The sequence below is a fragment of the Balaenoptera physalus genome, assembly GCF_965194825.1.
Source record: "Balaenoptera physalus genome assembly, chromosome: 20".
In the NCBI taxonomy this organism is placed as follows: Eukaryota; Metazoa; Chordata; class Mammalia; order Artiodactyla; family Balaenopteridae; genus Balaenoptera; species Balaenoptera physalus.
In genome coordinates this window covers 53190810-53204979 of record NC_138901.1, presented here as the reverse complement: position 1 = coordinate 53204979, position 14170 = coordinate 53190810, and the positions used below count along the sequence as shown (strand labels likewise).

At 47.6% G+C, this 14170-nt stretch overlaps 1 protein-coding gene across 3 annotated transcripts in view; it reads left to right on the top strand.

Annotated features, from left to right (window-relative positions):
- ANKFY1 (ankyrin repeat and FYVE domain containing 1) overlaps nucleotides 1-14170 on the top strand; it is a 75996-nt gene that overhangs the window by 48249 nt on the left and 13577 nt on the right. For all 3 annotated transcript variants that reach the window (XM_082443807.1, XM_082443806.1, XM_082443808.1), the window contains exons 11-19: nucleotides 2335-2432; nucleotides 5508-5739; nucleotides 6694-6792; nucleotides 7033-7186; nucleotides 7933-8101; nucleotides 8915-9033; nucleotides 9830-9986; nucleotides 11188-11388; nucleotides 12917-13093. In XM_082443807.1, coding sequence (XP_082299933.1) covers nucleotides 2335-2432; nucleotides 5508-5739; nucleotides 6694-6792; nucleotides 7033-7186; nucleotides 7933-8101; nucleotides 8915-9033; nucleotides 9830-9986; nucleotides 11188-11388; nucleotides 12917-13093 — 1406 coding nt within the window. The remainder of the gene's footprint in view (nucleotides 1-2334; nucleotides 2433-5507; nucleotides 5740-6693; nucleotides 6793-7032; nucleotides 7187-7932; nucleotides 8102-8914; nucleotides 9034-9829; nucleotides 9987-11187; nucleotides 11389-12916; nucleotides 13094-14170) is intronic.

The window sequence follows — 14170 nt, the reverse complement described above, 5'->3', positions numbered from 1 at the left end:
GTAGAACGTGAGACTTGTGTTTATCCAAAAAGGAAATGGATTTTAATAGAGAAAACACTGTTCTGGGACTAAAACCATTTCAAGAGGAAAAGAAAAAAAAAAAATTTTTTTTGTAATTGAGTATAATTGCTTTGCAATGTTTTGTTAGTTTCTGCTGTACAAGGAAGTGAATCAGCTCTATGTATACCTATATCCCCTCCCTCTTGGACCTCCCTCCCACCCCCACCCCACCCATCTAGGTCGTCACAGAGCACCGAGCGGAGCTTCCTGTGCTTTATAGCATGTTCCCACTAGCTATCTGTTTTATGCATCGTAGTGTATATGTGTCAATCCTAATCTCCCAATTCGTCCCACCCTCTCCTTCCCACTTTGTGTCCACATGTCCGTTCTCTACGTCTTCGTCTCTATTCCTGCCCTGCAGATAGGTTCATCTGTACCATTTTGCTAGATTCCACATATATGTGTTAATATACGATGTTTGTTTTTCTCTTTCTGGCTTACTTCACTCTGTATGACAGACTCTAGGTCCATCCACATCTCTACAAATGACCCAATTTCATTCCTTTTTATGACCAAGTAATATTCCATTGTATATATGTACCACATCTTCTTTATCCATTCATCTGTTGTTGGACATTTAGGTTGTTTCCATGTCCTGGCTATTGTAAATAGTGCTGCAATGAACAGTGGGATACATGTGTCCTTTTGAATTATGGTTTTTCTCAGGGTATATGCCCAGTAGTGGGATTGCTGGGTCATATGGTAGTTCTATTTTTAGTTTTTTAAGGAACCTCCATACTGTTCTCCACAGTGACTGTCAGTTTACATTCCCACCAACAGTGCGAAAGGGTTCCCTTTTCTCCACACCCACTCCAGCATTTATTGTTTGTAGATTTTTTGATGATGGCCATTCTGTTAGGTGTGAGGTGATACTTCATTGTAGTTTTGATTTGCATTTCTCTAATAATTAGTGATGTTGAGCATCTTTTCATGTGCCTCTTGGCCATCTGTATGTCTTCTTTGGTGAAATGTCTATTTAGGTCTTCCGCTCATTTTAATTGGGTTGTTTGTTTTTTTGATATTGAGCTCCATGAGCTGTTTGTATATTTCGGAGATTAATCCTTTGTCCGTTGCTTCGTTTGCAAATATTTTCTCCCATTCTGAGGGTTGTATTTTCATCTGGTTTATGGTTTCCTTTGCTGTGCAAAAGCTTTTAAGTTTAATTAGGTCCCATTTGTTTATTTTTGTTTTTATTTTCATTACTCTAGGAGGTGGGTCAAAAAAGATCTTGCTGTGGTTTATGTCAAAGAGAGTTTTTCCTATTGTTTTTTTCTTTCTAAGATTTTTATTTAGAAGAGTGATAGTGCGAAGTAAAACATTTCTAAGCCAAGAACAAACATATTAAAGGCCATAGGAGTGAAACTAAAGTATTTAAGGAGCATTTTCTGCTAGAACTTCAGCTCACAGTGTCTTCAAAATGGTCATCTACCCCAGAGGTTCTCAGAGATGACTTCCCAAGCCTCACCCCCCAAGGGACGTTTGGTAACATATGTAGACAGTCTTGATTGTCACAGTAAGGTTGAGGGTCGTGGTGCAGTGGTTAAGAGTCCACTTGCCAATGCAGGGGACACCGGTTCGAGCCCTGGTCTGGGAAGATCCCACATGCCGCAGAGCAGCTAAGCCCATGTGCCACAACTACTGAGCCCAAGTGCTGCAACTACTGAATCCCACGTGCCTAGAACCCATGCTCCGCAACAAGAGAAGCCACCGCAATGAGAAGCCCGTGCACCGCAACGAAGAGTAGCCCCCGCTCACAGCAACTAGAGAAAGCCCGCTGCAGCAACGGAGACCCAACGCAGCCAAAAATAAATAAATAAATTAAAAAAAAAAATAAGGTTGAGAGTGTTACTGGCATCTATTGGGCAGAAGCCAGGGATACTGCTAAATATCGCACTGTGTACAGGTCAGACTCCTCACGGCAAAGAATTATCTGGCCCAAAATGTCAGTAGCACTGCTGTTGAGAAATTATGTTCTAACCAACCCTGGTAAGGAGACTTAGCTTCCCCCTGGTCTTAGGAGGTGGCTAGTGGGAAACCCAGGGAGGAATGAATGTCTTCTGACTTCCAGACCAAGTGTTTTCTCCCCACACAGGCTCATTTGAGTCTCTGTGTTCACACACAGGGTGCCTGCCTGTGTAGACTTAAATGTCTCCTACGTCTGGTGTGGGCTTGTAAGTTGTGAAAGGTGGTAGGGAAGGGCAGGGTGTGGTGCAGTGTGGAACTTGACCTCATTTTTATGCAAATGGCAGAATGAATATACCCATTTTCTCCTAGGAAATTGCTTACTACAGCGGGCAGCTGAAGCAGGAAATGAGGCAGCAGCTCTTTTCCTGGCAACCAATGGTGCCCACGTCAACCACAGAAACAAGTGGGTAAGTGTGACAGGACAGCCAGGTGAAGCGGCTTTGGTCTGTGGAAGAAATGGCAGTGGTGGATGGGTAGGAAAAAACAGAATAGATTCTCTTCAATTTTTGTCAAAAAAAAAAAAAATACATGGACATTGTTAAAAAACCAGAGTCTAATAGATGCTTTTATCCTCAAATATTGGTTGATCGATTCATTCAACAACCAGTTCTTAAGCATTTGTGGTATGTCAGGTCCTAAACAATACACTGTGGACTTCATGGTCTACTAGAGATTAGCAAATATGGACACATATTAGCATCTTAATTTTTTGTAACATTTTGCATTTGCTAAAGTTTTCCTATGTGAATGTTTATTTAGTCTGTATCTCAAGCTAAGGCAGATGGTGCAGTGTTAAAGGGGGGCCTTTCGGGTTGGTAAATTTCTGGATTTACCAGGTTTCCCATTTCCCATCCTGCTGTATGTGGTCTTAGGCAAGTTGCTTAACGTTTCTGAGCTTCAGTTCTCATCTGTAAAGTGGGGTTAATATTGATTTCATAAGGTGTGGTTAAGATAAAAATAAATGATATATTTAAGTGCTTATTAGCATAACATCTGGGACATTAGAAACTAAATGATATTTATTTTTACTTTATAATTTTCAGACAGGGAGGATGTGTTTATCTTTAAGATCACATTTATTCTGCAGCTACTTTGTGCTAGGAGCTTTAAGGTTATTATCCCTTTCAGTTCTCACAGTGGATCTAGAAGCAGCATGTGTTGAAGAGACATTATCAACATCTATAAATCCCTCATTTCAGGGTAAAGAACCTTGAGGTTCTGAGAGGTTAAATGACTCGTAAATAACGGAGCCAGTATTAAGACTCAGGCACTACAACATACAGTTGCATTTTCTCTCAACAGCGCTGGGCAAAGCAGTAAACAGTAAGCTTGGTGTATGAGACAATGTGTCGTGGAAGCACAGCGGGGGGGCAGCGCCATTTTTTCCCACCATTAAATCTACTAATCTGTCTGCACCTAAGCCTGCACCTGGCCTGCTCTCCAGCTAGAATGATGGCATGGCCCTGTACGCACCAGCGGCTGGTTTCTTGGCTTTGCTCCTGCCATTATGTGTGTCTGCTTCTGTCTGTCTCTCTCCTGTATCATCAGTGTTGCCCACTGTTCATTTCTAATAGCATACAGATATGCTCTACTGTCTCTCAACTTTAAAAAAAATTCTCCCTTGAGCCCACATTGTCTACCAACTGTTCCTTCTCTGATACCCTTCAGAGCAAAACTGGGTGAAACCTTAAGATGTAGAGGCACAGAGGAGACTCGACTTGAAAGCAAGTGAGAATGACACTGGAGACGGGTCTGGAATGCTGGTTTAAGGCCTGTGGACTTTATCCTGTGGGAAGAGAAAATCCACAGAAGTAGACAAGCAGTATGATCATTTTTGGGTTGAGAAAGCTTCCTGGGATAGCTGGTGGGGTGGATGTACCATTGAGATCCAGGCTGGAGCCAGGTGGGAATCATCTAGACAAGCAATGGCTTGTCCTGTCCTCTGATACCAGATTTGGACCCAACGGGATGGGTTTCAGAGGAATTGCAGAAAGATAGTCCATGGGACCTACCTCTGCGGCTCTCAGAAGCCAGGGCTGGAGAGGTGTTAAGACGGTTGTGTTGGATCCAAGAAGAGAAGCAGGGGACTGGCCAGGGGGAAGAACTGCTGTGGGGAGAGTGAATTCCATTTTGTGATTGTTGAACTCCTTTTTAAACATTCAGGCGGGGATATCCTGCAGGCAGTGGGAAAATTGGATGTACAGACAAGGCTGGAGATCCGAGTTTGAGAGTCCCCTGCTTGTATTCCCTGGTAGAAGTCATGGGCGTCGATAAGCGTACCCAGGGAGGCTGTATGTGGGGGAAGGGCTGGAACAGAAGACAGCCCCGAGGAGGAGGCTGTAGGGAGAGGGTGGGGTGGGAAGGGGGTCCACCGGGGGAAGGAAATGAAAGAGCCAAATTCTTATCACCCAGTGAGATCACAGTGGCAGGACCCACAGGGAATCCCACACCTGGAAAGTCAACGGGCGGCAATAAAAACACGTTAGCTAGAAATGAGGAAATTACAAAACCCGCTCAAAGAATTCAAAGTGGTTCCCTCTGGGAAAGGAGAATTTTTTTTAGGGAAAAGGAGGTGAGATCTTGCCGTTTTTCACAGCAAGCCTTGTAGGTGAAGTTGTTGGACTCTAAACAGTGAGGATGTGTAGCTTTGGTAGGAGCCGGTGCAGAGCGGTGTGTGTGTGTGTGTGTGTGTGTGTGTGTGTGTGTGTGTGTACATGTGTACATGTATCTGTATTCACACATATATACACGTGTGTATATGTCTTTGTGTGAATATTCCGTCACTGGAGAGAAACATGAAACTGGTAATAATGGTTCCTTCAGGGGAGGATAATTGGGTGGGTGGGGGGGAGGGCATGGGGGGAACTTCTTTTCGCTCTACAGTCTTGCACCTTTTGAATATTGAATCAGGTACCTCTAATACCAATTAAAATTTTTTTAATTTTAAAAAGTGGGGGAAAGAGGTGTTTCTTGATCAGAGTTCAAGATGAGGTTGATACAAGCTGGTGAAAGAATCAGGGCATCAGTGTGCTGGAGGGGATTAAAAAGCTGTGACGGTCGACTGACAGCACCGCTTACCTCTGGGGCTGTGGATGTGAGGCTTTTCTGATTTCTACAGTGTTTATTTTAGTGACGCTCGGAGGTCGTCTGTTGTTTATAAAAATAATACATTATTATTATTATTAATTAGCAACATAATTCTAGAAACTAAGTGAAGGGTGGAAATGCAGAAGATGAGGACCCAGGGCGTTTGGAGGGTGCTTGGGAGGACATTAGAGGAACTAAGGATGATGGCACAGGAGAAAGGGAAGGAGAGGAGACCTGAGGAGTGGGACAGACCTCATGGAGCTGGAGACAGGATGAGCCAGGGGCTGTGCCTGGCACTGGGGACCTGAGTTGCAGCACGTAGGCTGTCTTTGGCCCTTTGTGAAGGGGCCTCCTAGCCTGAAGTGCTCAGACTGGGACTATTCGTTTCTGTTCAGGGAGAAACCCCGTTGCACACGGCCTGTCGGCATGGCCTGGCCAACCTCACTGCAGAGCTTCTGCAGCAGGGAGCCAACCCAAACCTACAGACGGAGGAGGCCCTGCCTTCACCAAAGGAGCCTGCGTCCTTGCCCAGCTCAGCGGACAGCAGCGTCTGCCTGCAGACACCCCTGCACATGGCGATTGCCTATAATCATCCAGATGTGGTGTCTGTCATCCTGGAGCAGAAAGGTAGGTAGTTAGGGCTTACTGCCCATCACCGTGACCTTTGCACAGTGGTTTTGAGTAGCTGATGACAGAGTTGTTGTTTCTTCCATTGGTGAGTTTTCTTACCCAAAAAATCCTTTGCGGTCAAACCAGATAAGCATATATTCTGGCTCCGGATACTGTTTTTCCCTGTGTACATTTTCAGGATGGGGCCTGCCCACTTCACCCGTGGGGTTAAGGTTTAGAATCTCTGGCTACTCCTCTGTTGTTTTGCAGTGTGGTCCCAGGCCACTTCAGTGCAGGTCAAGCAGAGTTCTGCCTTGGCGTGAGCACTGTCTCTGAAAACTCTGCTGCCGCCGGTCTTCCACGAGCCGGTGAGCCCTCTCACCCACCTCTGAGCCTCCCTGGCAGGTGAACCACGAGAGAGGAGCCAGAAAGAGGGGCCGAGGGAAGCCCCTGCCACGAGGGAGGCCCGTTTCCCTCAGAAAGTCATCTTCCAGTTTTTCTCTTTCCTGCCTTGAAATTTGTTTTACTCTTTCCTGCATCCTTGTTAAGGCCAGCATCTTTTAGCACTGAGCTTATGGAAGGAAGTGGGGTGTTAGGTAGGCTGTGCCTTTTTCTTAGCCCACACAGGAGGTATACGATGGTAGGACTTAACGTGTTAGGGAAATGTCACCAGGGCATTGTTTTGATCCTCTTTTCAGTAATCAAGTAATTCATGTGTGTTTCCATAGTGGACGCTGTTTTCCTTTTGTGAAGATTCAGTATTTTAACCTTTAAAACCGTTCATTTTTCCTCATAAACTTTGCTCCAAAATATCAAATGTCTTGGCTTCCACTTCCCACAACAAGATTTATCAGTTCTCTTTGTATAGAAATGATCAGTCAGTTTGAGATTGAGCTGGTATTCTCTTGAATACTTTAAATGTGATCCATGGGATGGTGAAATCAAGTGTTCTTTTCCTTTTAAAAAATTTAGCTAATGCTCTTCATGCCACCAACAACCTGCAAATTATTCCAGACTTCAGCCTCAAGGATTCCCGAGACCAAACTGTGCTGGGCCTGGCATTATGGACTGGTAAGGTGGTGCCAGAGGCTGCAGACAGACATACGCCAGACAGTGGGCGCTAGAGGAAGGGAGGTGGAAGGGTTGGAGCTAATCATTTGTTGTAGGACAGCCTTTCTGTTTGGGTTCAGCCCGTAATATCCAGTGGAGAACTGCTGGCTTTGCAAAGTTGAGAGGGTGTTTGTTGTAGTAAGAGGTTGATGAAGTGGGAGAAGCTGAGCCCAGGTTAATCGGGGCGTGTCTCTTTCCCAGGCATGCACACCATCGCAGCCCAGCTGCTGGGCTCCGGGGCTTGCATCAACGACACCATGTCGGACGGGCAGACCTTGCTGCACATGGCCATGCAGCGGCAGGACAGCAAGAGCGCGCTCTTTCTCCTGGAGCACCAGGCGGACATAAACGTCAGGTGGGCTGGAACAGCACTCCGCCACAGCACCAGGCCACGTTTAGTTGAGATGGTTCATAGCCTTGCTTGTAGAAAAGAGTTTTGTTCCTTGTTAAAGGGAGACAAACAATGACTCTGAAAAAGTACCAATACAGTGTTGTAATTAAATGTAATCATAGACTCAGAAGGAGAATTGTGTGCTTTGCTCTTATTTGAACCTTTCGAGACCAGGGCACAATATTGCACAAATCTCATTAAAAAGGACAGTCCAAAATCAATTGTTTAAGTAGGAATTTCAGTTATAACAAAGAACATTCCAACAGATGAGCTATCAAAAGGCTTGAGGGGCGAAAATACACAGTTAAATTTTTATTATTTTTGCTTTTTCAAAGGAATTTATCTTTATCTCCAATGTCAGCTGACCCAGAATGACTGAGTGGGTGAAAGTGTTTTGTCAAGTGGGTAGTTGGGGTGACATTTTATTCAGATGCTGTTGAAAGCAGCTGTATGCCTGTAAGAGTTCAGCATGCTAGGATGTTTGGCAGTTATCTTCTCTGTGCAATAGGATAGCCTGGCTGTATTTTTTAAAAAGACAGGAGGGACAGATGCTATTGACAGTTTAACTTTCTCTGAAAGAATATTAATGAATGTGGGTGAAGTGTGTTTAAGGGATACAGTGGACTCTGGCCTCTAGGATGCCCAGAAGGGCACCCTTTATCATTTGGCCCCAGATACAAACATTGGTTTTGGTGTCCATGTCCCAGCAGGACTCAGGATGGGGAGACGGCTCTTCAGCTGGCCATCAGAAATCAGCTTCCCCTTGTCGTGGATGCCATATGCACCCGAGGAGCTGACATGTCTGTGCCAGATGAGAAGGGGAACCCCCCACTGTGGCTTGCGCTGGCAGATAATCTGGAGGACATCGCATCCACTCTGGTGAGACAAGCTCAACCTCAGCTCCGTTTACACGTGGGGATATTTTGTGTCAGAGATGGATTTGGGGCCTCCATAGCAATCATAAGGAGCATGAGATCTACCAAGTGACAGATTGGGTCAAGGACAACAGTCAAGAGTCATGTTAAAGAAGCTTGCGGTTCAACGTAGCCTTGGCCAACACCTTTTCGTAGGGTGTCTTTATCAAGAAAACTACCAAGAAGCAAGAGAGCCGAGGCATTTCCTCAGGGGTCTGCTCCGGAGGTGGCTTAACTGGCTGTGGGATGTCCTCACTGTCACCACAGTGATAAGTTCTCAAATCTCAGGTTTGTCCCCCTTATTCAGAAGACAGGCTCCAAAAGTGGAGGTAGCCCCAGAAGCTCATTTAGTTTTCTGAAGGGCCTGAAATGTGACATAAAAGCATTTTACACCTGGGGCTTTTACCCAACTGTTCTTGAGATTACCTGCTGTTTACAGGTGTGTGTTACTGGGGGCTCATGGGTGTGTGTATGCAGGCATTTGTGTGTGTTTTCTGTCCCTTCTAGGACACAGCTCTAGAGGGCACTAATCAAACATACCTTCCTTTTATTTCTCAAACCCCTCCCACAGAACCTAGTGCAAAAACTTGCACCGAGCAGATTTTAATCATTGTTTGTAAAACTAATGAATGGTACAGATTAAACTAAATATCAGTTAACTATCAACTGTATCTCGCCTGAAAAATGGGTCTAATGATGTGTGTAGGGCTCACAGATGGTAATAAATGTGCTTACCTTTGCTTGGCAGTGCTTGTGAGTGACCTGTGTTTCCCTGCAGGTCAGACATGGCTGTGACGCCACGTGCTGGGGCCCAGGACCTAGTGGGTGCCTTCAGACACTGCTGCACAGAGCCATTGATGGAAACAACGAGTCCATCGCCTGCTTTCTTATTCGCAGGTCTGAGAGGCCTGAGTATCCCTTCAGATCTTACTCAGCTTATTGCAAACTGGCTCTTTTCTCATTTACTCCAACTATAGTCTTGACCTGCCTGTAGCTAGCTTGACCTTTGTAATGAAGGCTAGAGAGGGTCATTGTTCTGTCAGATCAAGTCAGCCAGGGAGAGGGGCTTATGTGCCCAGATCAAAGAGTCTAAAAGCTAAGCCAGCTTCCTGCTTTGGGAGCCGTTTAGGTCCCTGTAGTCACGTCAGGCCAGTTCGCACAGTGAGACCGGGAGGCTGGGGTGGAGGAGACCGAACGGCCTCTGCAGGACTCCACCAGGTCGTGCCAGCCTCCACGGCCTCAGAGTGCAGGAGGTGCGGGAGGTGAGGGTGTTCAGGAGAGCGTTAGAGCAGTCATTCTCAAACTTTAAATGCATGCAGATCCCCCGGGGGAGTGTTTAAGAGTTCTGATACCCAGGTTGCCCCCAGGAGCAATTGCCAAAGAATCTATGGGAGGGAGGGGATTCCCTGGCAGTCCAGTGGTTAGGACTCTGCGCTTCCAGTGCAGGGGCCCGGGTTCCATCCCTCGTCGGGAACTAAGATCCTGCAAGACGCGTGGCGTGGCCAAAAAAAAAAAGAAAAAATCTATGGGAGCAGGACACACACACCAGTATTTGAGGCCAGGGACCAAGGACTGCAGTCCCTGGTGGTGGCAGCCTTTCTGTTGGGTTGGATAAGGCTGCTGCTTTACACCTGTTAGCATGCCTTCAGGCTCCGTGGAAGCGTGCCTTCCTTTTGCTTCCCCTTCCTTTCAGTGGCTGCGATGTGAACAGTCCCAGACAACCTGGTGCTAATGGAGAAGGAGAGGAAGAGGCCAGAGATGGGCAGACCCCCTTGCATTTGGCAGCCTCCTGGGGGCTGGAAGAGACGATACAGTGTCTTCTGGAGTTTGGTGCCAATGTAAATGCACAGGTAAGGAGAGTGTCTCTTTTCCAGGGAGATGGATGGTAACCCCAGAATCAGGGAAATCTCCTCTTATGGCCAGGGATCTTGCAGAGTCTCTGGTCTCGGGCCTCTGCTCTTCCATGAATGGGCCTAAGGGACGGACACACGAAGTGACGGTCTCTTGGGTCATGTAGCCTGTCTAGTAGTTTTAATGATTTCAGGTTAAGACTTTTCTTCTCTTTGCCTTTGTCCTTTCTACAAAGTGAGGAAGATTCGTTCAATCAACTTTTCTTTGCCTCCTGTCCACATTAGTTACAGATTTCCATTGAGAATTTGTTCCTGTCCCAAGCTGAGTACTGTGTTTAGGAAAATGTTCCAGTAGCTCAATAGGGCATCCCTGAGTTACGTTCCTTGATGCTTCTCAACGTTCTAGCCTGTAAAGATTTGTGTGCAGTGGACTTCCCTGGCAGTCCAGTAGTTAAGGTTCTTCTAATACAGGGGACGGGTTCGATCCCTGGTTGGGGAACTAAGATCCCACGTGCCGCACGGTGTGGCCAAAACCAGAAAAGATTTATCTGGCCCTGCAGCCACATAAGTAGTGGTTTAACTTAGAGGTGAGGGTGACTGCAGCTTTTTTTTTTTAAAATAAATTTATTTATTTTATTTATTTATATTTGGCTGAGTTGGGTCTTCATTGCTGCACGTGGGCTTTCTCTAGTTGGGGCGAGCGGGGGCTACTCTTCGTTGCGGCGTGCGGGCTTCTCGTGGTGGCTTCTCTTGTTGCGGAGCATGGGCTCTAGGTGCATGGGCTTCAGTAGTTGTGGCACACGGGCTCAGTAGTTGTGGCTCGCGGGCTCTAGAGCACAGGCTCAGTAGTTGTAGCACACGGGCTTAGTTGCTCCGCGGCATGTGGGATCTTCCCGGACCAGGGCTCGAACCTGTGTGCCCTGCATTGGCAGGCGGATTCCCAACCACTTCACCACCAGGAAAGCCCATACCGCAGCTTTTCTAAACCAAACGTGTTTGTGCCCCTGGTCACTGGAGCGTGGAGGTAACGGGGAGTGGCTGTCAGTCATCTCTGTGTTTGGCCTCTTGAAAAGCTGATTTCAAATACAGAGTGGCAGTATTGATTCTCAGAACTGAATTCTGTTTACAGGTTACTCCCCTTCATATTTTTCCTGGGTTTTATCTTTGCTTGGACATTGAAATCTGTGCCTTGTCCCCACAGGATGCAGAAGGAAGAACGCCTGTCCATGTGGCCATCAGCAACCAACACGGCGTCATCATTCAGCTGCTGATTTCCCACCCTGACATCCACCTGAATGTCCGAGACAGGCAGGGCCTGACCCCCTTTGCCTGTGCCATGACCTACAAGAACAACAAGGCGGCCGAGGCCATCCTGAAACGAGAGTCCGGGGCTGCTGAGCAGGTGAGTGACCGGCCCCCAACATTCTCCTCGGCGCCTCAAGCACTAAACATGTGCCACCAACTAAACAGAGCTCTTCTAGTTAAAGACATTGTACTCCCCTTTCTTAAATTTTGGCCATTCAGATGTCCTGTCAGTGCTGGACGGAATGTGCCTGCTCTGCCCTGCACGCCAGCCACCTGCTGGTGCCATGTGTAGAAGGGAGCTGGCGGAGGCTGGGCCCAGTGACAGGGATTCTGTGCTTGTACAACTGAGGGCATTCTTCGCTTTTGCTGGGTGGTTTCCTTGCCCTAGTAATGAATATCTTAAAAGGGTTAAACGGAACTTGAGTGTTTGGTGTCACGTTGGGTCTTAGAGGAGCTGTCGGCGTCAGCTCAGCGGGCTCAGGTGTCCTTGTTCTGGACGGCAGGCTGCTGACCTGCAGCGTCACACTGGGCGGGAGGGGCCAGAGGCAGCTGATGTAAGGCGGGGGCTGGGATGGGCTTGTGAAGTCAGTTCTCAGACCCTTGAATCTCCATCCAGCACTTTGTCTGTTTACGCCAAGATTTATGAGTAGCCATTTATGAAGGTAAATTGGAAACTTGGGACCTGAACAAAAGCACTAACGTGGGTGGAGACTTTTGCTTTGTATTTCAGGCTTCCGTACATCCCTTTTCTTCAGCATTTGCCTCAGTGTGACTGATCGAGTAGGTGTTGACCTCACCCTTGCTCACATGGGGTAAAGTGGTCATGAATGGAGATAGTCATTTCACATTTCCTCCCCATCTAGCCTGAAACCGGTGCTGTTGATCGAAGTCCTTGGCAGATATGTTGCTGTGTGTGTGTGTGTGTGTGTGAGAGACGGAATGTGGTGTGTGTGTAGCATGTGTGTCTCCCTCACTTCCTCCTGAGCCCTCACACTGATATGGCAGCTCTGGTAGCTGTAGTGTCCTGTGTGGTTTGATGTGAGTGAGCTATTGTCTGCTTTACATCAATGGTGCCAAGTCTATGACATACTGTTGGCGGCCTCCCCCAACATGTATTATTATCCTGTAGCTCAGTGAAGGAGGAGACTTTCTGGAAATTTCTGAAGGTTTGTTTGGCTGCTCAAGGGTCAGGCTGGCATTGCAGCTGTGGTTTTTAGAATGCTGCATGCTTATTTTAGCCAAAGCAGGAAACCCCCAAAGCCAATGTCCACCATTGCCTTTCCCCATGCATCCCGGTATTCTAGTGCTTTCCTTTCCCTGTCCTTCAGGTTGTCTCTTTCTTGGCCTTCCAAGTCCACTCCTGCTGCAGGAGGATGCCGGGGCAGCTTGGGTTAGCTCCGTTTTTCTGAGCACGCACATGTGGTCACACGCATAAATACGCAGTGTGGGTCTATGGTGGGGCGTGGGGTGTAGGGCGACATTTAGTGTTGGTTCTTGGGAGGGAGCTTCTGGAACTGGAGGACTACACCGTGGCCTCTCCAGTGGTCAGTGCAGCTCGCAGGTGCTCAGGAGGCCCTCTTGCGGGGGGCGCCCACTAATATTTTGGCTCCCACTCGTTGCCTCAGGTGGATAACAAGGGCCGGAACTTCCTGCACGTGGCGGTCCAGAACTCCGATATCGAAAGCGTGCTGTTCCTGATCAGTGTCCAGGCTCACGTGAATTCCAGAGTCCAGGATGCTTCCAAGTTGACCCCTTTGCACCTTGCTGTCCAAGCGGGCTCAGAGATTATTGTCCGCAATTTGGTAAGTGTCGCTGAGACATTATCGCGTGAAACGTGTGGACAAAGCATGTTGTAGAGTGTGTGCGGACTCTCTCATCACAGGTGTTTTGCCAGGTATTGTGAAAGGCCAGCAGGAATTTGGGGAGGTAGCCGGTACACTAAGGAAAGCAGGTGTGTCCGTGGGCAGCGTGTCCTGAGTGCCCAGTGGGCAGGCAGATGCTGGAGTGAGGCCGCGAGGGAAGGCGGCGTGTGGGTGGCGGCAGCAGGGTGGGAGCATCAAGGGGAGGGAGGTCACTTCTGTTGTCTGCCTGCTCTGTGTCAGGCGCTCAGCTGGTGCTTTCCAGCGAGCGCGCGCGCTCTCCCTCCCCCTCCCCCTCCCTCCCCCCCTCCCCCCAACTCTTTTTTTTTTCATGAGTTTTTATATCTTTTTTTGAGGTATAGTTGACAAACAACATTAAGTTAGCTTCAGCTATACAACATTGATTCGGTATTTGTATATTTTGCAAAATGATCACCACGAGTCTCGTTAACATCTGTCACCATATGTAGTTACAGCAAATTTTTTTCCTATGATGAGGATTTTTAAATTTACTCTCTTAGCAACTCTCAAGTATACACTACAGTTTATTCCCTGTAGTCACCACGCTGTGCATCACACCCCCATGACTTACTTATTTTGTAACTGGAAGTTTGTGCCTTTTGACCACCTTCACCCATTTTGCCCAGACCTCACCCCTGCCTCTGGCAACCACTAGTCTATTCTCTGAATCTGTGAGCTTGGGGTTTTTTTTTTTTTTTTTTAAATTATTTATTTATTTATTTTTGGCTGTGTTGGGTCTTCGTTTCTGTGGGAGGGCTTCTCTCCAGTTGCGGCAAGCGGGGGCCACTCCTCATCGCGGTGCGCGGGCCTCTCACTATCGCGGCCTCTCCTGTTGCGGACCACAGGCTCCAGACGCGCAGGCTCAGCAGTTGTGGCTCACGGACCCAGTTGCTCCGCGGCATGTGGGATCCTCCCAGACCAGGGCTCGAACCCGTGTCCTCTGCATTGGCAGGCGGATTCTCAACCACTGCGCCACCAGGGAAGCCCCCTTGGGGGTTT